Source organism: Hippichthys cyanospilos, chromosome 9 (genome assembly GCF_059441005.1).
Source record: "Hippichthys cyanospilos isolate Australia breed blue-spotted pipefish chromosome 9, RoL_Hcya_1.0, whole genome shotgun sequence".
In the NCBI taxonomy this organism is placed as follows: Eukaryota; Metazoa; Chordata; class Actinopteri; order Syngnathiformes; family Syngnathidae; genus Hippichthys; species Hippichthys cyanospilos.
In genome coordinates this window covers 16,666,686-16,688,941 of record NC_142377.1, presented here as the reverse complement: position 1 = coordinate 16,688,941, position 22,256 = coordinate 16,666,686, and the positions used below count along the sequence as shown (strand labels likewise).

Sequence of the window (22,256 nt, the reverse complement as noted above, 5' to 3'; positions counted from 1 at the left end):
AACGCTAATCAAACATTTTGAAAACTAGAAATTTGACACCACGCATCATTTCATATTAAATAGTGCAAAAATCTCATCTGATTTGCGTCAAGTCCCATTTTCCTCGCGCATGCTCGACATTCCCGAGAGCAGCGTTACAAGTCAAACTCTGACCTCTTGCTTTTTGGGTGCAGTTGGAACAGTTGAGGTCATGAAACCCGTCGAAAGGGACTCCAGGGCCTCGTCTGTGCTCAGTGGTTTCTGAGGAGAAATGCGGAGCGTCACCATTAGCTTAGCAGTTAGCACACAATTTTCTTCCAACAAGAAAAAAGGAATCCGCTAGGAAGAAAGATCCTTGCCTTCTTTGAATTCTCCACTAGAGGGCATTAATGATCACAGGCAAACAAAAGAACTAAATAACTCAAACCACACAAACAGATCGGAAACAAAAGTACAGACACACCCATGAAATTCCAACAACGGGCAAAGTGGGCTCCAATAAACTACCTGGAATTACGCATGTAACATAAAACAGCTTTTCGCATACGTTCAAACCATCAAGGCCTAAAAATCACAGAACTAAAAACAGAAATAAAATGAGTGGGTAAGATCATGAGACCGAGTAGGACTGAGTGTCTTGCAGCACAACATGACAAAGAGACAAAGGGACTGAGCAAAAGTATTTGGACATCTGGCATTCACAACTATTGGACATGAAATATAAGAGAATGTGACGTTGAAACTGAGGTCATCCCCATGATTGATTCCTGCGTGGATTAGGATATGCGTTTCAATACTTTTGTCCATTTGTGGATGTCGGACAAGAGCCAGCAAGATCCAGGCGGGAGGACGGTGGCTCGTGTACGACTTGCAAAGGCAACACCCGGCACTGCGATGCAACATTCCTCACGCTAGTGTGTCCACTAACTTTGTCTACACTAAAAAGAATATTTTGAAAAAATGTCAGCGACTTACGGGAGCATCCTTAGGTGTGGCGTCTGCAGGAAGAGGCGCCTAAAAATTAGAAATGCATTCAATTAAAAAAGAAAGGAAATGAAATGATCAGGTCATGCAAACACAAACAAAACAAACCTATTTTTAAAATAATTTTTGCATGTATAATTTGATAAAATAATCCATTGTAAATAAGTATGATTATTAAGTATTAAATAATATTAAAATAATAAATCATGTGTACTGAACATTTTTTCAATACTAAAAATAGTACTGTATAAACTAAAATGTCATCAGTAAAAATTGTAATCACATACGCGGAAAGCTCAGTTAAGGACCAATCATGTGACCAACAGGTAGTGATGGGAAAACGATGCTTCATGAAGCACTTGTGACATTCTTTTACTCCTTCGGACTTGGTTTAAAAATAAAAGCTGGTTCAGTAAAAGTGTATTCAATTTCCCCAGTCTCTCCATCTGGAGGAAAGTGAAAAGTATCACAACTGCTTCACGAAGCTTCAATATTACCAACAGGCCTGCTGTGATTGTTGGATAACCAAGCCTTTGGATTTTAGTGCTACACTAAAATCAAGGTAACAAAAGCCTTCAAACTCAGTTCATTGAAGGTAAACAAGAGACATATCCAGCATAATACATGATTTAAAACCATGCAATTATAAGCAGAAAGTGTCATCTATGAACATTGTTCATTCCGTGGAACTGACCATATTTTCAAATCTGTAATCTGGAGGCAACGTGTCGTCTCTTTCTCCACACTTTGGAGCCTTCTCGGATGTGGTGTCACGCTGCGACATGCGACACACAGTTACTCACGGCAGAGCCATGCTGCGCGAGTGCAATCTCACGTCCGATTTTTTTAAGGTACCTCTTTGACCTCGGGCCCAGTGAACATGGGTTCTTTAGGGGAGGCCGGACCAGCTGGCGGCAGTCTGCTGGCCAAGGCGTCAAATGGATCTAATGCAGGTGACTGCACATGCCGCACAACTGAGCACACTGGAGCAAGCCGCACGCCAACATGCATTCCAGAGCAGATAAGTGCCTCGTTACCTCTTTGGCGCCGATTGTTTCTGTTGTGGGACGGACCTCCACTTGCACCTGAAAGCAAAAATTGATTAAACAGGGCGCTAGATGAGACATAATAAATGTTGACCTTGTTTAGACAGTAGTACCAAGACAGAACCTAAGGATTAAAAAAAACAAACAAACAAAAAAAACATTGATTTATCGCACATTTCATATGCAATATAATTTTGCCTAATTTAGCAGTTACTCAAATGACTAAATAAGCATGCGGTGGAAGAACAAGCTTTTCAAAAATAGAAATTCATAAATACTTGGTGTCGGAAAAAAAGTAACTTTATTTCAATATAATTAATTCACTCATTTTTAAATGGCTTGAAAACCACGCAGATATTGGGGGGCATTTTTACACAGGTCTGTGTTATTCACAGGATTTTAAGGTAAATGATGAAAACGAATGATGAAACTAAATTATCTTTAAGTAATTAAAGCTGTCAAATGGCTTTATATATATATATATATATATATAATTTATATATATATATATATATATATATATATATATATATATATATATATATATATATATATATATATATATACACACAAGCCCACCAAGTTTGCCTCCTACAGTTTCCATTTCAATACTAGCATTCTTGCTAGCAGCTGTCCTAAAAACCTGAAGCTTCCCAAAATATAGAACTTCCCAAAAAGCACTGGGGCACAGTCTGCTCATCAAGAAGAAAAGGATGAAAAAGAGGAAAAAGAACAGGAAGTTATTGACCCAGTAGCAGGCAGCTCCACTTTCAAGTTTACTAATTGAATATTGTTGAAACATTGTCCATGGGTGACTTTAAGAACACTATTATACAGAAGATAATAAATAGCAAGTCGTACTTGCTAATTAAACGGACAAGAATACCTTGGCCGCGTCTTTTGGCGAGCCTTTAGATGTTGACATGGCAACATTAGCTGCTGCCGTGGTCGCCGCTGTTCCAGAAGCAGCAGCAGAGGACTTTATAGTGGAGACAGGTGACGTCTACAAACCAAACCATACCAATTACTTCAAAATACTCATCTTAAATTCAGTACAAATATCCAAAAACGAAAAAAAAAAAAAATATTAGGAGGGTAATGCCTAAAGCAACAAAATGCAAACATCCATCACCCATTGAGCTCCCAGATGGAAGTTACCTTGGACATCATTTTGGGACTGTCCCTTGTCCCAGATAATGTCATGTTGACAACAGTTGACCCAGCAGACGACATGTCAATAACAGTCGGCGCAGTGTTAGTCTACAAACCAAGGAGCAAGTTTTTTCATGAACGCCGTGGGGTTATTTGTGTAGGCAGCTCAAAAGCTTGCCTGAAAGCCTTCAATCCCAAAAGACAAAGCAATGAGCAAAGATTGCGACACAGCTGAAAGACCCTCATGTGGAGATAAAGAAGAAGCCGGTGAACGGCATCCAGACAAGCCAGAAACACCAGAAAAAAGGAGGTTGGAAGTTCCTGTCGCATCTTTCTTTTGAGGGCCAGCAGCAATTGTCCATCTACCTCAGGTTTAGGGTTAGAAAGCCCCTGTCCATCTGTCCTGTAGGAAGTACTTCCTGCGATGCCACCTTTTGTCATGGCAACTCCCCCTGGCTGTGAAGGCATCGTGGATCCAGATGATGCCTTCTGAAAAGCACCGGGAGTCAAGATGTCCATCATCTGACCTCATTTCCACTTGAAACATTTCGATTTTAGACAAACCGCTTCCCATAAATTATGATTAATGAGACGAATTTGAGTGAAACATTTGAGTCAGCGTCATTCCTTAAAAAGTGATCTGTAGGAGCTGTGTGCGGAGGCATGTACATCTATGGAGCACTGCGGCGCTGCTAGCTAACGGCTAATTTATGCGAGACGGCAGCGATAACAGAATCTGAGCCTCCGGTAAACACTGACAACAGATGCTGTATGTCAACGTCAGCATAATTACAGTTTGTTAATTCCCTAAATTGGCCATTAAATGTGATTTCAGCACAACATTGTGTTGTTTGTGTCGAGAGTCGGGTGCAACGCTTGCAGTAAAAAGACTTTACGCTGCAAAATGCAGCTGGGAACAACTTCAGAAGAAAAGCAGGCTAAGGAAGGCATTTGTGTCCATTTGTACGCTGAGGTTTACTTTGAGGTTGGCTTACTCGCCACGTTTCCAGCATGTTTTACTGCCATGCACTTGCTGAAACTAATGTGAGATTTTTCTGACTTGACGTGTACACGAAAAAATGCCCTGAGCAGGTTATGAGGTTGTCACTCAGCTGATATACAGTTCACAGGACAACATATTAGACAAATGATTTGTACAATATTGCTTTAGGTTTAACAGTTAGAGTATATACTAATCCTTTCTTAAGTGGGCGGCGGGATTCTGGTTTTTGTAGAACTACCGTACTATGCAACTAAACACGTCATGGAGTATATACAATCGTAACTGTGATCTGTTCCCAAACGTCTGCAGAATGTCAGGCAGTAGTAAACTGACCTGAAGTGGCATTAAGGAAGGGTGCAAAGGTCACAGCCTAATAAGCAGTCCTTAAAGTTAACGCAGCGTAAAACATATCACAAAGTAAGTTGAAAAGAAGAATTTGACAAAATATTTGGGAACTATGGGGACTTTCCATGAACCAAAACAAGATGGACGCAGTAAAGGAAACAATTTGAGGCTATCACACAGCTAGCCATTCAATAGTAACAGATCACATATATCCTTAAAAGTAAATATGTACAGTCAGTCTACCATCTATTCGCTAATGTGAACACTGGAGGGCACACCGGCATTTAAAAATGTCTAATGAGAAATTGGCCATTACTTTCACACGCTCAAACGCCACAAAGAGGGACACTTTATCTTCCGAGCTAAACGTCTTCCCTTTCACATCGTTAGACATGGCTATCAAAACATCTGGCACTGGAACAGGAAAAGCAGCAACAATACCACACGGTCCACATAACAGCACGGTCAGAGGTCATCTCCACAACAATCCGTGCTCTCATTACCAAATGCAAGTTTAGCCAGTGGAGAAAGTGCATCTTGAGATAAGATCTTGGTGCAAGTTTTGATACCTCAAACTGAGAAGGCGCCACATTGGAGACCTGAGATGCTGGTTTGGGCGTGGCCTGCCTGGACTGCGACTGCAAAGACACACACGCACACAGACAAGTTACAAAAACGCACTCAACTTCAAGCGCGTTATGAAGGAATAAGTATTCCAAAGTGGTCATGATTTGAATTGTTTAAAAATGGAGTCAAAGTCAGCAGAAATGGACAAAACAAATAAATCACTGTTGCTATGGCTGAAGGTAGGAAATGTTTCACATGAGGTGAGACTTTCGCTTGAGGGCTTCAGAAAACCATATTACCTCTATGATGATGTCATTGCACCCAGTGTGACTAAGGGGTGTGTGCGTGTGTCTGTTTTGTTGAAAAAACTGCGAGCACATTATTTGATTAGAAACCTATGCGCTGTGTGTGTAAAATCATCATATGCACAATGAGACATTTTCTAAGGATCTGGATGAAGGTCAATGACCTCTCTACTGACAACAATTCAACTAGCCTTATAAGATAAACCTCTTTTGTCTTAGGATATTAGTGATGAGAAAATGAAGCTTCATGAAGCACTTGTAATTTTTTTTTTTTTTTAACCCTTCTAGATGGTGCTCTTGGTTTAACCTTGTGTGGTATTTTGGCGGGGGAAAAAAAGAGGGAAAACATTGAAAGAAAACACAATGGAGCTGAAATTTCACCCATATGGAGAAAACATATCAAAGTTCAAAATGTTCAAAATGACCCAAACATGATCAAAATACTGCACGTGTCAAAGATAAATGCTAATGGTAGAAATGTATAGAATGTGAGTGCCAGAGAAGAATCAACTGCTTCATGAAGCTTCATTTGCATATCACTATGTGATACCATATAATGAGTCAAAATGGGAGCCCTAGCACCAGCTCAAGCATTATGAGTTAATGTTCTCTATTGTTCTTTTGATCTGAGCTTCAAAAGATAATGACTCAGTGAGTCAATAACCCGCATTTTGTTATGTCAACCCAAACAATAATAAGGCACACCAAGTCTGGGGGTGGAGCCCTGGAATGTTGCTTTTTTCTTTCAAGGGGGTGCCATTAGAAGCAAAATAATGCCACACAATAGCAGAATGACCTACCAAGTGAATTGTGACAAGACCTAACCCATCAGGTTAGAGAACTTTATTACATGCCTCATTATCCCTCGGCTTTTCAAAGAACAACAAACAAAAACAATCCGTCAACGCTATGATTAGCTAAACAAAGATGAAAAAAAAGTGATTTTGGACTGTGTGATTCTTGAGGAAGGAATTCTGTGGCAAAGCAATGAACTTTCAAAATATCATTATTCCGACTTTCTAAGTGGTTAAGACTCTCTGAGTGAACCTGTCAAAACAGTTCGTGTGTGTGTTGTGAATAGATGACCTTCCAACTTCTGTTACTTCTCCATTGTATCTGTGCTCTGGCTCAGTATGTGTGTGTGTGTGTGCGCACAAAGCCATATATGGCTTTCACTACTGATTGGCTGTGACTCTTGCACGGACAACCAATCAGATGCTGCTATGGGCGGGACAGTGCTGGAGCGAGGCTCCTTAACAAACACAGTCAGATGCTGCGTTTAAGTGCAAAGCTCCATGATTAAAAAAAACATATTGAGGGAGTTCATTGGCCGTAAGATTAATACAAAAGGCCATTGCTGATTTGCACCAATTTGGCAATATCGGCGACATTTATCGGCCCAGCTGATAATGGGTCGATCCCAAAAATCATGCAGTTAATTTTGTGTGAGGTTGAACTGAAGGAGAGAAATCTTTTTGTTGCAATTTTGCAGACATCTCAGGGGGGTTGGTTGTTACTTGATACACGGATGACCACAGACTAGTGTTGCAACTAACACAAAGTGGGTCAAAAGCTTGATCAAAGCACGCCATTTATGTGTTGCTCACACAACCACAAAACATAGCAGAATTTTGTTTGTCACTTTTCAACTAGATATGACGAGACAAATTACGCTTCTGTTAAAAGAAGCAAGATAATAATGACGTAGCTCACCTAGCACGCAGGGCATCACCCTAGCACAAGGGTAGTCATGTGCCTCTGGTTATTCCAGTTCATAACATTGTTGCTAAGTTACCAAAAATATGCTGACTGAACTTCAGTCTGGAGCAAAATTGAACAAATGTTGTTGTCATTAGCATGAGATCACGCTGAAAACAAATCCCATTCTGAGTCCTTTGAGTAGATAATTTGATACTTAAATGTAAAAGATGATGTCATCACTAATCTATACTTTCCCAACCCTATAGGCCACACGCCACTAGAACCACATGTCCAATACATGAAGAAACTTTCCAGTATCAGTGTCATTCAAATCGAAGGGAAGTTGCCCAACAGGATTTGGTGACTCATTTGCTTTTTTGGTCAGACAAGTGCGATGTACAAATAAAGAGGCTAACCTAGAACATGCTAGCTTAATGCTAACAGATAGAGAGTGGTCCTATCAAATTGCTAAATCTTGTGAGTTCTTCTCCATGAAATAATTGTAATAAGGCAACAGAAATTTCAGGTCAAAGGGTTAAGAATACAAGTTAAAACAGATGATGGGTGTAAGCGCCGACTTAACTTTAAGGTTTCCAACTACGGGTTATTCTTGGTTGCCGTGGCGACAACGCTGGTATTTTAAGCCAAATTTACTACACATTGTTGCTTTGAGAAACGTGTTACTCGGAAACTCATTTGCTAAGACAGGAAACACTCAAAATTGCCGCAGCTAGACTTTACCTCAATGTTTTCATGACTGCTTAAATAAATCAAACACAAATGTCATTAAAATTGTACAATATTTGACTGAAATGACCATTGTTTCTATTGATAGTAAGACAGCATTTGGTCAGTAAGTAGTAAGGTGTGAGATGAGTGCTTGTTATTTGAGGTTTCAGTTGGAAATATGAATACAGGCTTTATCTGAGACCCACCCAAATTTCATGCAGGCTTCATGGTGCGCCGCGTCTCCCACCTGCAACATTCCTACATTCCTCGCCTCTTGTCCATCCATGCACACACCTCAAGCAAACAAAATTTATTCAGGATACAGCATTTCATGAAACTCCGCCAAACAGTATTACGGTAAAAAAAAAAAAAAACCTCTCCAAGATTATACCCGAAATGCATTTTAAGATCATATTCATGCCTTTACCGTGCACACACGGGGCAATCAAATAACTGTTATAAAAGTCATCTTATGTAACTTCCCACTGACAACAATAAAGGGAGCTGGTAAGTTTGAATTCCACACGCATCTTTCACTGACAAAAAAAATCTTGAAACTAGTCTGCCTTCTCTTTTTATTATTACTGTACTGCAGTTTTTTCTATCTGAACAACTTATTTCGCATTTAAAAAGTCATCTTTAAAAGTATGCGTTAGGCAATAAATTCCAATTCAGCTTGATCATGATTGGCCGATATTTGCCTATGGGCCAACTGAATGGGACCACTTGGTTTGTTTTTGGCGCTTTTTTTTCCTCAGTTGTTTATAGAGAAACAATGTGCGGAAAACCAAAGGTCCAAGTCTCATTTTGCCTTATTTCTACGAGTTTTTGAACTCCATACTCATTTTGAGAAAAACACAAAACAAACATTCGCAGCGTAACATTCCGTTTTATTCTGTTGTACCTTCCCATTGGACAATACACGCTTGGAAAGTTCTTTTATTGTTGTAAATCTTACAAAATAAGCACATATGTGTTTTGTACTAGAAAATATTTTATTTTGATGGTTAGGCGACAAATTTCTCATTTGAGTGGCACATGGTGAACCGTGGGATCAAGTGTACTGCAACCTATGTAAACGAATACACACCCTTTGTCTTAATCTCACATTTGTGTGCGACTATGCATCACACATGTGGTGCTTCTTATATGGGTGCGCTGTAATACGAGGGGACCACTTGGAGAAAATGCAAATTTTACAGGGGAGTGAGAAAAGGATGAAGAATCAAGATGCAATGTGGAAGACAGTGGAGCTGTGTCGCTTCATTTTTCAATCTGTTTTCTATAAAATTCAAGGTACAGAATAAGGATGAATATTACCCTACGAAAGTTTGTTTTACATTTCTTTCAAAATGCGGGTTCTTGGAGCTATGGCGTTCAAAAATGTGAAGAAAAATCAACAAGTAAGACTTCAATCTAAAGTTTTCTTACATTGTTTCTCCATGTACAATGAGCGGAAAAAAACAAACACAAAAAAACAAAATCTTTCAAATCTTTCAAAAATTTCATCAAGTAGTCCCATTCTATTGGCTCGTACCCATAGTTTTTTGCACTAATGTAGCTAAATAATAATAAATACACCAGAACACAGACATAAACATGAGTCAGTTTAGGAAAGCTGAGCTTTGCACGCCGAAATAGAAGCACACACAAAATTTGATGATAGCCTCATGCCAACAAGAGGAGAAATTATCGAGAAAACAAATGAATGGCTTGCGCCCAGGTTTGGATGGGTGTGATGCGCAGATCACCTTCCAGCTACAGTATCAAAGAAATACCATGATGAAAACGGGGTCATTGCCCAAACAATGCAGTCGGCCCAGGCCTTACACAACTTTGCACTTTTAGCTCCAGCCTGTTTTGAAAAGTGATGACTAATCTGGGCCACGCCCCTCAAAACCACCGAACCACACATGCGAACTTGAATGGGGGCAGCTGCGTTTTCGAGCCGCTGCTAACGACTTTAAAATAGCGCTGGCAGCTCCAGGAGATGAGAATACATCATCATGGTGTTAAAGGTGGAAGTGAGGAAAGCTAGCGGTGAGACGGGAGAAGAGTGAAAGATGGGGAGTTCATGATGCAGTATCATGGTCAGGCTTTGTACTGGAGTATAAATAAAGTATAAATGACAGCAGTCATTTCTGCAAAGGGCTCAAATTTCGACGGTCCTATCATGCAGTGTTTTCAAATCTTCATTACGTACTTCACATTCACAACAAACCATCCAAAAAAGGCCACAAAAAGTGCAGGGACAGAAATAGTAATAAGATCATCTGTTTGTTAATGCCTTTTGCTAATGTAAGAATAAGATAAAACATACAAAAGTAGTCCAAGGGGAAAATTTAGTTCCAGTTGACTTTGGGAAAGATGCAAGGTACACCCTTGACTGGTTGCTATCCAATAATAAAAAATAAAAAAAAAGCCGTTATGTAGCCCTTAAAAAAGACAAAGCAGCCACTAAACAGAGAGCTTGATAAAAAGGCCCAGGATGCTGTGCCATCATTGGCTGATTTGTTAAACTTATGAACTACGTTTGTGTTAGACTCTCTTAGTGTATTTTATTCAGGGAATCCAAAAGATAAGATTGAGTAACATCATCTTTTATTTCTGGCTCATCTAGCATAAAATTAGGTCACTAATGACAATATGCATCATTGCTGTGCCAAGGAGACACTAGAACACAAATGAGCACTAAGTTGCTTCATTTTCCAATTAATTGCCTCTTAACTTGAAAAGAAAAATGTACTGCTGCTATCAGGATTAAAAATCACTGATTTAGATTTGCTGATACCCGTAGCTACCCTGTTAAAAATCTCATAAAAATAAAAATATCAGTTCGAGTGATTGGGACCTCTCCAGACCTAGCAAACAGTATTTTTACCATAAAGAATAGAAAAAACACAAACAATCTAATGACACACCTTTGATAATGTTTGGTAATATAATAACTTTCAACTACTGCCTGGCCATGATGAGTCACTGCAAGATATTATTAGAGCATTACAGTCCTCTTGTTGACTTCGACAACAAGTCTGTCAAAGCTACTTTTCAACCTCGATAGCTCGACACACTGCAAACATCATTTAAAAGCAAAAGTATACTGTTGACAAACTAGCCTCCATTGGAAAGCATAGAAGTGTTGACAGGTAGCAGTCAGGAAGTCTTTCCACACACCCAAACACACACACATTTACCCCCTGGAAATACACTCCACATACATACCATAGGTTCGCTCTTGGGATTTTATCCTCGGTCAAACTTGCTACCTTCACGGCCAAGATGTTCTCTTCAGGCTCGATCACCTTAGATCCTCTCTGGAATAAACACTTTTAATCCACATTCATGCTCACGCACACCCTCACATGCACACGTCTGAAAACACACGCCCGGCCGAGCACAACTTGCTGCTCCGCCCTTTAGGAAGTGCACAACAAACTGGCACATCTCAGTCAGGGCCCTCCCCCTTCACCCTGAAGCCATCTGAGCAGGCTTCAGTTAGCAGAACCGCCCACAAAAAAAAAGACATAAATCAACTGAAGGGGGCAACATTTGGGCCGGGGCTTTGTGAATATGAGTGTGGCAGTTCAATGAGCGACATGTAAGGAGTGTTTTTGCGCGATGTGGAGAACACACAGAAAGTTCCGCGTAGTCCAGCAGCATCTGGGTGTGACTGATAGACTCACCGCTCTGGAATCTCGTCTACACAGCCACTCCAACAGAGACTTAAGTGTGTGCGGTTGGAAAGAAGAGAAAAGAAGGAGGCGGAGACGATCACATGTTGTCCCGACCCAACCCAAACACAACATGGCGGAGAACAAAAAGACTCATTTAAAAAGCCCAAGAATCGGCTAAGGACGTAAAGGGAAAGTTCAGGCGTGTTTCCTCTGGTCTTTGAAGAACTTCAAAACGCAGGGGAAACTTCTGGTCGGTAGCCAGGTGTTATGTAAGAACGGCTAGCGAGAATAGCATGGAAGGCTTCCTCTGCTCTTGAAAGTTAATCCTTTTATCTATTGAAGTGAATGGAGAAGCGAGGGGATTGCTCTGGGGAGCAGCACCTCCCTGTGTTTAATCATACTCATGACACTTAAGCGACAATGAAGTGGCACTCTTGCCATCTCGCGCTTGAGTGCTTTTTTCTCTCTTCTATTTAAATGTGGGTCACTGCTGACAATGTCGACATTGTCTACACCGGGTCACAACGGTAGATAGAGCTAGGCTAAATGTTGCGTCAAAGCATCTTCTCAAATGGTGGGGCAGGCCCCTTCAGCATTGCGATAAAGTAAGGATCGACATCTTTTTTTTTCTGGCGCTTTGATACACTTTGTTGTTTTTTCTGTTTGAGACTAACCTGTAACCTGTATAAACACTGTAAAAAGGTAGTTGACAGTTATTGGAATTTGACTGACATTGCTTTTGTTCTTTTGTTAAAAAAGATACTGTTTTAGGTATCCTTCGCAATTTTGTCAAATAATCATCTTATTCACAATTGAAGCAGTGAGTGAAGAGGCAGGAGGGTTTTCTCTTTCTTAGGAGGGGAATGGCAAAATAAAATTGAGAAGCACTGCATCAAAGTGATGTGTTAGATTGTGTAAGGATGGGAATAAATCATGAAAAGTTGTAGGTATGTTACAAATAAGTCAAGTCACCTGATTTTGAGGATAATACTTTTCATTTTAGGATCTCATTTGAATTTGCATTTACATTTCGAAAGCATCACATGAATATACTTGCCTCAAATCCAACTAGCAGTGCAAATTATAGCCTGGATGACATAGGAAATATACGAATCCAAAATATCTAAAACAGGCCCCCCCATAGTGTCTGAAATATTTGACCCAAATCCTCATAAAAACACATATAATAGTTAGCAAAAGGAATATTGGAGAAAACCAAATTGACTTTATCATCGCCGCTCCACCAAACGAGACAACACAGCGTCTCGTTCTGTGTTGACTGCGACAAAGAGCAAGTGTGTCTCACAAAGCCAACACTGCGTGCTTGTACTGGCTCCAAATGGTGAACTTGGTAACCCTTGACAACACTTGTCTGTCTTGTCAAATAATGAACCAATGCAGACCCTGGCCCCGCCCTTCTAAAGTTTGTAATCTTAAACATTTTCATTCTCGGAGCCCGGATGCCTCACATTCCAAAGGAGAGGAATGATCGTTTTGATAACGTCGTTGCAACATCTACAGCGGGCTGGCAAATTAGTTGATGTGTTGGAAATTGGAAAGAAAAAAAAGGTGTTTTCCTGCAAATAAACCGAACATTGACAAATGCAGCTTTTCCACTGAAAACAGCCTTATATGACTCAAAACAGATGCCCCCAAAAATATGGCACGTCACCAGCTAACATATGAAGACTGAATTGCAATTTCCTCTGGGGAAGACCAAGCAAAACGCAAACAGGAAGTGAATATTTGACGTGAGTCTGCATGCCTTTACATGCAAAGGCAAACTGCACCCACAGCTGGCAGAGCAACATGCAATATCACCATATTGCCGTGTGAGCTGTTTTCGGTCTTCCATTGTGGCTAAAGTAGAATTAAGAATAAAGTAGAGAATAAAGAATAAAGTAGAATTATTTAGAACGTCCTTTTCTCTTCCTTTCAATTTCTTCATTTCAATTTCATTATCGATCTAAAGAGTTACCAAAAGCAATTCCTAGGTCTCAACTGGGTGTTTAGGTACTTAGCATTAAACTGCAGTAATAATAAACTTTGCAAATCATCATTTTTTTTTTTAATATAATAAAATGCAATAGCTAGAATAATACCAATACAGGGAGTATTCATTTCTTTCAATACAATACTGTGATAGAAATGAAAGGTCAACTACAATTGTCAGAAATGTCTCAATCATGTCCAGTTTTTTTTTTTTTTTGTTTTTTTTATGGTGGGAGCAGTTATTTTGTTAGTTCAGAAAGTGTATTGAAAGATAAATACATATCAGGTTTTGCAGGTTTCTCTTGAGTAACAGCTGAGAGATTTTTTTAGCCTCTGATATAAAGGAGCTGGTGTTAACAGGTTCATGGTCCCACTAAAATGTTGCAGTTTTGTGGCTAAACAATAAATATCCCTCCATACGTATAGAATATTTTTATATGTCAGAGCACCAGTTCTTCTCCTTACGCATTTGAGGCATGATGGAATCATTCTCCCAACCCCATCATTCAAATGATATAGTTCCATCCACCCTCCAACATCCAGCCAAATAATATAGACAGAAGGGGAAAAAAAATCTCATGAGCAATAATGGTTCCACTTTGATTTTTTTTTTTTTCAATTTGAGTCCTGACGAAATTATTCCACCCTCCCCTGAAACCTTTTCACTTCAAATGTTGCTCCTGACTCTAGATATAAACATCCCAACATTGTTCTGAAATCACATTAAATCGTCAGTTCAGGCCACTAACAAACAACTGAATTACGCGGACATTGACACATGGTGCTTTTGTCCTTTTTAGCTGCTTCTAACGTAAATTAGCCGCTAGCTAGCAGCGTTCCAGAGCTCCATATTGGCTGGCATGATAAGACATAATGTATATGACTATTCTTACTTTGATGCTGGCAGCCTGAAACGGCTGCCGTTCCAACTGATCACTTTTGAACAAAACACACTTTTTCAGCCAGCTAATTCGTCTTATCGAGCAAAATTAATGGAGCGTGATTTGGAGGAAGAGGAGGAAAGAAGTACGCTGCTAAGCCTTTTACATTCCTATAACATTATATTCAAAACAAATTTCCACTGCAAATCAATAGGCTGGAAGGCTCAGGAAGATATTCATAGAGCTAGATGATTAATTGTGGCACTTGATGATAAAATATAGTCACGCACAACATGTGTGGTTATAAATAACATGTACGCTGTTTTTCCTGTTCAGAATAACGTGAGAAAGAGGGTACTGTACACCCTTGGCTGATCTGCTGTCAATAACAAGCCCGATGAGCATTCGTGCTCACATTGACACCTGAGAGTCATTTAAGGCTTTACATGAAGCATGAAGGCGTGATTTAATTGAGAAAAGAAACTTCTCCGGTTTCCATGTGCATGTATGTCCTCTTGCTTTAGGTGTCCTTTGCACTGCCTACTCTAAATTTAGCCCCACATATCTCCCTTGAAATAATGCCCTTCACTTCAACTTAGCCTCCCGCTCTGGCTATCACCCAGTGGAAAGCATGCACAACTTTTTTTTTTTTTTGAGATCAAGATATTAAGTTGGAATTTGTCAGCAATTGTGAGAAGTAGTGCATCGTAATCACACCACTGATAACGTGTAAACAACTTCACATGTTTATGTGAAGTCTAAGAGCAAGAATTTCAATTACTGCTTTGCTTTTCGAGTAAGTGAAGGGCAACAGGCGGGGTTTAATTTCTCTGCTTACACGTCAGGACAAACAGCTGCCTCACACCAAGCGTCGCAGATGTAAATGGGCAGGAGGAAAAAAAACAAAAAAAACAGGCTCCAAAAAGCACTTTAACAGGTAAGCCTTTTAAAGCCTGTGAACTTGATTTTAGATGACAGACATGGCAAGAGCCAGCAAGCAAACGGGAACCGGAGGCAACATCACCTAATTATAATCAACCACATTCGACGCAAATCATTATACTTTACTGCATAAAAAACAAACACACATGCGTGCTAGTTCTCTTTTATATTACATAACATTTCATCACACATAGATGAATGTTAATGGTATCCATTTAGCAGATTCCTCCTGGCTTATTCTAAGCTTTGCTTGCTGCACACTCGACATAAGCAGCTTCAAATAGCAGATTACTGATGATGGCTGAAGTCGAGTGACGAATGTGCGGTGACCCGCACATGACACGTATGGGCTGACCGGCGCAGCTGATCCGAACGAATGATACTATTTCTTGGCAAAGCATTTTGATTTTGAATCTAAAACAAACCCCGTAAATGGTTCGAACCCATTTGCGAGTTTTGAAGCGGTATTTAAGAATTTTGGCAATATTGATGGTAATTACTTATTAATTCAAACTGAGCTTAACTAAAAATACCAAAGCTAAATAAATAAACTGCCGCCTGCTGCCTCTAAATTGAGGGCTGGTTTCTCAGGGTAATATGAAAGAAAATTACGATTAAATAACATGGCAATAGACCCAAGATGCCCTGGATACCAGAATGCTCGTCCAGCCGTGGGGTTAATGTAAGGAGTACAAGGAGTTACTTGATTCACACCCCTAAAGTATACGATTATAAAAAAAAGAAAAAACTAGCAACCTTTTATAGATCTGCTCTCCTCTTATCTGTGGACTTTGTTCTAATGCTTGTGCATGTGCCGTCGAGATATGTTTTCCCAGAGACCCGCTTTCCTGTCCTTGTAATGAAAATGCTTCCAGGCCGGTGGGAGTTGCGAAGTCAACCTGAGCACAACAACCTTCCAATGAAAACACCCGGCTGGCACTCCCGGTATGCACTTACAAAATCACATGTAAACAAACAGCCCTGATAATGAAGTAGTCAACGGGGAACAACCAAAGCACGACTGTTATATAATCCCTTTACAGTTTACGCTCATAAAAGTATCATTAGTCAACCAAACTACAGTTAGGAGATTTCAGGTTGCACCATGAAAGAAAAAGAACGAGTCAGCCTCGGACCGGCAACACACCCATTCAGATTGCTCCATCGCAGCACATTATGACATGAGAATGCTATTTGGGCGAGACGTGGAAACTCTCAGAGGACTCCGAGCCTTTTCCCCACTATCAACAATCTGTGCAAAAGCGGACGAAACAAAACACACACCTGACTGTGTGTCCTGAACAAAAATAGAAGCAAACAGTAAAGGCCTTGTCCCAGCACCGGCTTAATATATGACTACTTGGAAACACACATTCATCTTGCAGGAGCTCCACATTCCGCAAACAGGGAGCGAGGTCTGCTTGGACTTTCGCCAGGTCAGTTTTCTTTCACCAGAGAGTTTCTCCGAGCGGAGCGGTAAAAGACAAACTGCAGGGCAAGTTTGCTGCTTGACGGCTGATTCGCGGCGACAAAACAAAGCACACGTGGATACTTTCACTAGGTTGCCCAGCGTGGCGCAAGCATTCACACACACACACATAAACACAAACCTGCTCCTCCACGGCAACATCCTGCAGGGTCGGGGTCTCTCGGGGGCCTCGGATCCAGCTCAGAATCTGACCCATGTTGGCTGATGGCGCGTGTGAATGTTTGTCTGTCAGCCGCTGGCGAGTCTGTCGGCTCGCAGCATGTTTCCAGCACGCAGGGAGGGGGAAAGGGAGGAAAGGGGGGAGGGGCCAACGGGGAAAGGGGGGTGTGGTGGGACGAGGGCGTAATGTGGAAGGACGCGGGCTAGGGAGGAGGCTCACATGTGCGCGAGTCACAGGAGGTTGCCTTTTAACTCCCAGGGATTCAAAGAGGAGTGAGCTGCACGCATTTACTTCATGCATGCCTCCATACATTCATCTGTATAGAACTATTTTGGAAACAATCTCTCAAAACATTTCGAAAGCTATGGAAAATTATACCTCAAATGCACGAACACGCCCATTTTTAAAATCACATTCATGCCTTGAGCTGACACGCACAGTTATGTAACTTCCCACTGACAGCATTAAAGGGAGGTGGTAGGTTGAATTCTACACGCATTTTTCATATTGACAAATACATCTTGAAATTAAGTGCGGTTTTCTTTATCACAAAATGTAGAATGAGTCTATAGTAGCCATCTTTAAAGGTCAGGTCAGGTCACGAAATTTCAAGGGGAAGTCAACTAAACTTTACGCATATCTGGTCCGTTTGGTCGTGATTGGACAATATTTGAGGATGGAATGGGACCGTATGGGGAAATTTTTTATTTTCGTTTTTTGCACTTTTGTTCTTTGTTGTACATAAGAGAAACATGCCAAAAAGCCCCGGTTGAAATCTCGTTTTGTTTGTTTTTCTACAAATTTTTGAATCCCCATTTTGAGCAAAAACACAAAACATGCTTTGGCAGCGTAATACTGTCATCCTGTCTTGGGTTTTTTTTTCATCCTTTTTTCACTCCAGTGCATTTTCACCAAGTGGTCCCCTCCTATTGGCCCGTAGTCATTTGCCATTTTATGCAAGACCGATGATTGGCTGTAATGTGATAATTTGCCGAGCAATCAATGATGCAAATAATATGTTGTGACTGTGTGACTGTTCATTCGGAATATTTGCTGTTGCATAAGTTCCTTATTTGGAAAGTATTTACTTGATGCTCACATTTCATTAGAATATAGTCATTTAATTAAAGTAAGTTCTTGCAACCTCTCTTTGTGTTGTTTTTGTTTTAACTGACTGAACTTTCACTTTATCTCTAATCGGTTCTTGTCATTGATGCTTCTACCTAAAAAATGCTTCATTTTATAAATTCCAACCATATAGAAGTTGCGCAAATAACATTTTTGTAAAGCACTTTTTTTGAATGTGACTTTCCCTGTAAAGTTATTATTTGAACTTGTCAACTACAAGTGCTGCGAGTGCAAAGTCTGCCTTCATATCTGTATTGTGTGCATTGCGTTCCTCTTCAAGCCGTACTTGGGTGGAGTGTGCACACAATACAGCTATCGCGTGAGTCACTGCGATAGAATCGCTATGTTGTCTGCATCATTAATGCCATTAAAACTTGCTACTCCTGTTTGTGCAGCCAAGATCAACTGGTCACTGAAGCCTTCAACCCAGAGCCCCCTTACCATATATGGCATAATGTCTTAGGGGTGCCAAATATAAATGAGTGTCATTGCACCATGTGACATATTTGTAGCGGGAACTTGAGCCGCAGGGTGGCGAAATCCCTGCCGGAATACTTTTGTGATGTATATCAACAGCTATTTAGGTGCAAAAAAACAAACAAACAAAAAAAAACGTTACATACAACATACCGAATCAAATGATTGAATATGGCAATGTATTGCATAAGCAACGTGTCCACAAAGGCCATGTCGACTAACTAATCTCAGTTTTTCAAAAAGGCATGTAACAAACACGACATGTCACGTTACAACCTATTTGTCTTCCTTTACACACGCTGTGCATGACACGTTCCTTGTCGTGCAGACACTATCGGCAATGTCAAGTCAAGTCGCAACCCACACAGCCTGTCCAACTTGCTGATGCACCATGGGAAACAATACAAACACAGTAATTAGTCTGTGTCATCAACTTGAATAAAAAGGCTCCACAGTCATGTACTAATGAGATCAGAGTTGCATGTGAAGATGCAATAAATGCATTGTGAGCATTAAAGACACTTTCGATTCAATCTGGTGATTCCTTTTCCTGAATGTTTCCAAAAACAGAGTATCTGAATTGGGATGTGCAGACTTTTTAGATCAACAGTCCACAGCAGTGGCAATCTTTCTTACTGTGAAAGATAATGAAATAAAATAACATAAAATCTATAGTCTCATTTATCTGATTGGCCCAGGATAAAGTCAGGACAAAGATGAGATCTTTGTATTTTACTTTATTCATGAAGTGTCAGAAAAAGGATTCGATTAATGTTTAAAAACTGAACATTGTTTAAAATTGGAAACACTTGCTTCAGTTACTCCTATAGTGACTATATTATCTATATTACATCAAATCCAATCCGACATAAACATATTCCTTCAAAGAAATAATGTCTCTTTATATTGGTTGAAACTAGTGACTGAGAAATGAAGCTTCATTAAAAAAAAATGTCATTCATTCTTTCATTTTCCCATCACTAGCTGAAGTTGTGAAAATGTCAGAGAAGCAATAACAAGTATTGCACTGTATAGCATCAGGTTGAGAGTAGGAATGCACAATTAATCGATTTTTAATCGCTCACGATATTGTCTCCCACGATTATTTAAGTTGATCCCCGATATTAACATCTAAAAAGTCAGCTACACCACAAGTCATGACATTTTGACTGCTTTATTGATTAAAATTTGCTTAAAAGTAAATAATGTCCTTGGTTCTATGTAGCCTTCATTTTTTTCATTGGTTTTCACTCAGTGAGTAAATTAGCTGTGTTGCCCTTTGTGCCAAGTTTTTTGTCATTAATTATTATTTACTGTATTTATTTATATGAATTTATTATTATTATTTGTAAGAATCAGAAAAAAGGGCAATAAATACACGTTTGAACAATCACGATGAATAATTGTGATTAATAATCGTGATTTCAAGACTAACCAAAATAATTGCGCTTATTATTTTAGTCATAATCGTGCAGCCCTAGTCGAGAGGGTTTTATAAAATTAAAACGTGTTAATACGCCTCTATTTGAAGAAATGCAACACAAAAGCAATCGAAGCACGCATCTTTATCTTTTTTAATGCCAGCCGTTTAAAAAAAAACAAAGAATCTACCAGCCATTTTCAAGCATTCTGACAGACTATAGTTAGCGTTGACATCCCATAGTTGACATCAATTGTCATCAATTGCATTCTTTCATAGTGTTTTCATTAAAAGACATCAATTTTGTCAACACGACTCTGCTGAGCAAATATCAACGACTTCATGCTTTTGGCATTCTCTGAGGATGGGTGTGTCATTCCCAGAGTACATTCAATTTTGTCATGTCTGAATAGTTATGGGTGTTTCAATAACTCACTCAAGACTTCACTCAAATAGAAGCTGCACTAATGTTAATTTTGCAACAACAGTATAAATCACAGACCGATGCTGGAATTCTTTCAGAAGCTGAAAAATGTGATTTTTTTTTTAATGCCTACGATCCAGTGGGCATGATGCAAGTATAAAAGAGTCAAACTGAGCAGAGAAGCCAAAATACTCACTCAGCTAAAGAAAGGGACACGCCTGTTATTTGAGGAAGTAGCATTTGTCAAGCAAGATCTTACGCGTGATTGCTTTCGGCAGCAGGGGGAGACAAACAGATTGAACATCATGCACGCTTAAGGATTCATTGTGTCCTCATTTCCTGATCTGAAAAAGAGAGATGGATGGATTGATGACGGCTAGGTGAATAAGGGATGAATAGGTAGGAAATAATTGTGGTGAGAAAGTAGTTTTTGTAGATCTCAATACAGTGAACAGTGTTTATATATATATATATATATATATATATATATATATATATATATATATATATATATATATATATATATATATATATATATATATATATATATATGCCACAGGCGGTCACCTGAAAAGGACATCACAGTTGCTTAGAGCTTAAGTAGCAACCAATCATGGCTCAGCTTGCGAACATCACATGACCTATGTCATGAAATAGTTGAGCTGTGATTGGTCATTACCTGAGCCCTGAGCCATTGTGATGTCATTTTCAGGCAAGAGCACACAATACAACACAATATTAATCTGAATAGTGTTTTTAGACACACGGCAGTGCACTGAACATATTTAGGGAAAAAAAAACGTTCAAATTGACTTCCCCTTTAAACTATGAGGATTTTTATCCCAGTACTAGTAAGCCTAAATATAAAATTGCTCGCCATCAGAGTAGTACCACATCAGCCTGCAACATGAGGTTAACAGAGGTCAAGAGAGCGAGATGTGCCGGAATTACAGGTGAGAGCTATAGGACACTCCTTCCCAAAAAGAGGAGAATGCTGCATGTACATTCAAGTGTTGTTGCAAGCTCCGTTTGTAGGTGAGGCATCTCTGTAACGTCTGTGCAAAGATATGCTAAGACGTGTGATGTTAGCATCAAGCTAGTACACTACCCAGTGCCTGCGGGCACCACATTGGTGACCCCTGCCTTAAAGTATGTCCATACGGCCAATATGGTTCTACTGGAAAGTTTGGTAGCGGTATCGGAGACTAGTAATGTGAGAAAATGAAGATTCATGAAGCACTTGTGATACATATACTTTTTTTTTTTTACTTTTCTAGATGGCGTTCTTGGTTTAATGATGCTGTGGAAATTTCCACAGCATCTTCAAATCAAGAGGAGTCAAAAAAACATTACGAGTGCTTCATGAAGCTTCATTTATCCATGTACATTGTGCATTAGTTCAAGGAAGGCATTGATACTAAATGCATTCATTGATTTTCACAAACTGGGGTGGTCTTCAATGCATCCCAATGATAAATGGCAGCCGTATACGCACAGCATTCTGACATGACTGTCATTAGCACTTGAGATTGGAGAACAAGTGCATTACAAAACATTTCTGGAGTATGTGATGGCTGTATTATAACCTTATATTGTGTCAAAACCAATATTGGCTAGATCTTTATCTGTTTTGTTTGCAAAATGTCCATACTTTCACTTCCAAGACTAAAAACTCAAAATTAGGGAACACCCCAAAAACTGCAATTCAGAAATATCCTGGGGAGTTATTGTTTGGAAACACAATGTAAGGGAATGAATTCGGGGGGGACGACAGGATGTTGTTTTCAACCCATTGTTCTCCTTGGTTATTCATTTAACGTCAGATCATTTGACTTGATTCGCTGACTTACTAAACACG

At 39.7% G+C, this 22,256-nt stretch overlaps 1 protein-coding gene across 16 annotated transcripts in view; it reads right to left on the bottom strand.

Moving 5' to 3' along the window:
* cast (calpastatin) overlaps positions 1 to 22,256 on the bottom strand; it is a 34,078-nt gene that overhangs the window by 10,890 nt on the left and 932 nt on the right. For 2 of the 16 annotated variants that reach the window (XM_088423914.1, XM_088423915.1), the window contains exons 1-9: positions 11,495 to 11,632; positions 5,079 to 5,147; positions 3,528 to 3,650; positions 2,896 to 3,012; positions 2,001 to 2,048; positions 1,819 to 1,920; positions 1,658 to 1,738; positions 955 to 993; positions 154 to 240 (exon numbers count right to left, since the gene is read on the bottom strand). In XM_088423914.1, the coding sequence (XP_088280040.1) occupies positions 154 to 240; positions 955 to 993; positions 1,658 to 1,738; positions 1,819 to 1,920; positions 2,001 to 2,048; positions 2,896 to 3,012; positions 3,528 to 3,650; positions 5,079 to 5,147; positions 11,495 to 11,617 (789 nt within the window). In that variant the 5' untranslated portion in view covers positions 11,618 to 11,632. Of the gene's footprint in view, positions 1 to 153; positions 241 to 954; positions 994 to 1,657; positions 1,739 to 1,818; positions 1,921 to 2,000; positions 2,049 to 2,895; positions 3,013 to 3,527; positions 3,651 to 5,078; positions 5,148 to 11,033; positions 11,233 to 11,494; positions 11,633 to 16,910; positions 17,075 to 22,256 lie in introns of those variants that run through there. The other 14 variants (XM_088423918.1, XM_088423919.1, XM_088423923.1 and 11 more) reach the window with 11 other exon arrangements.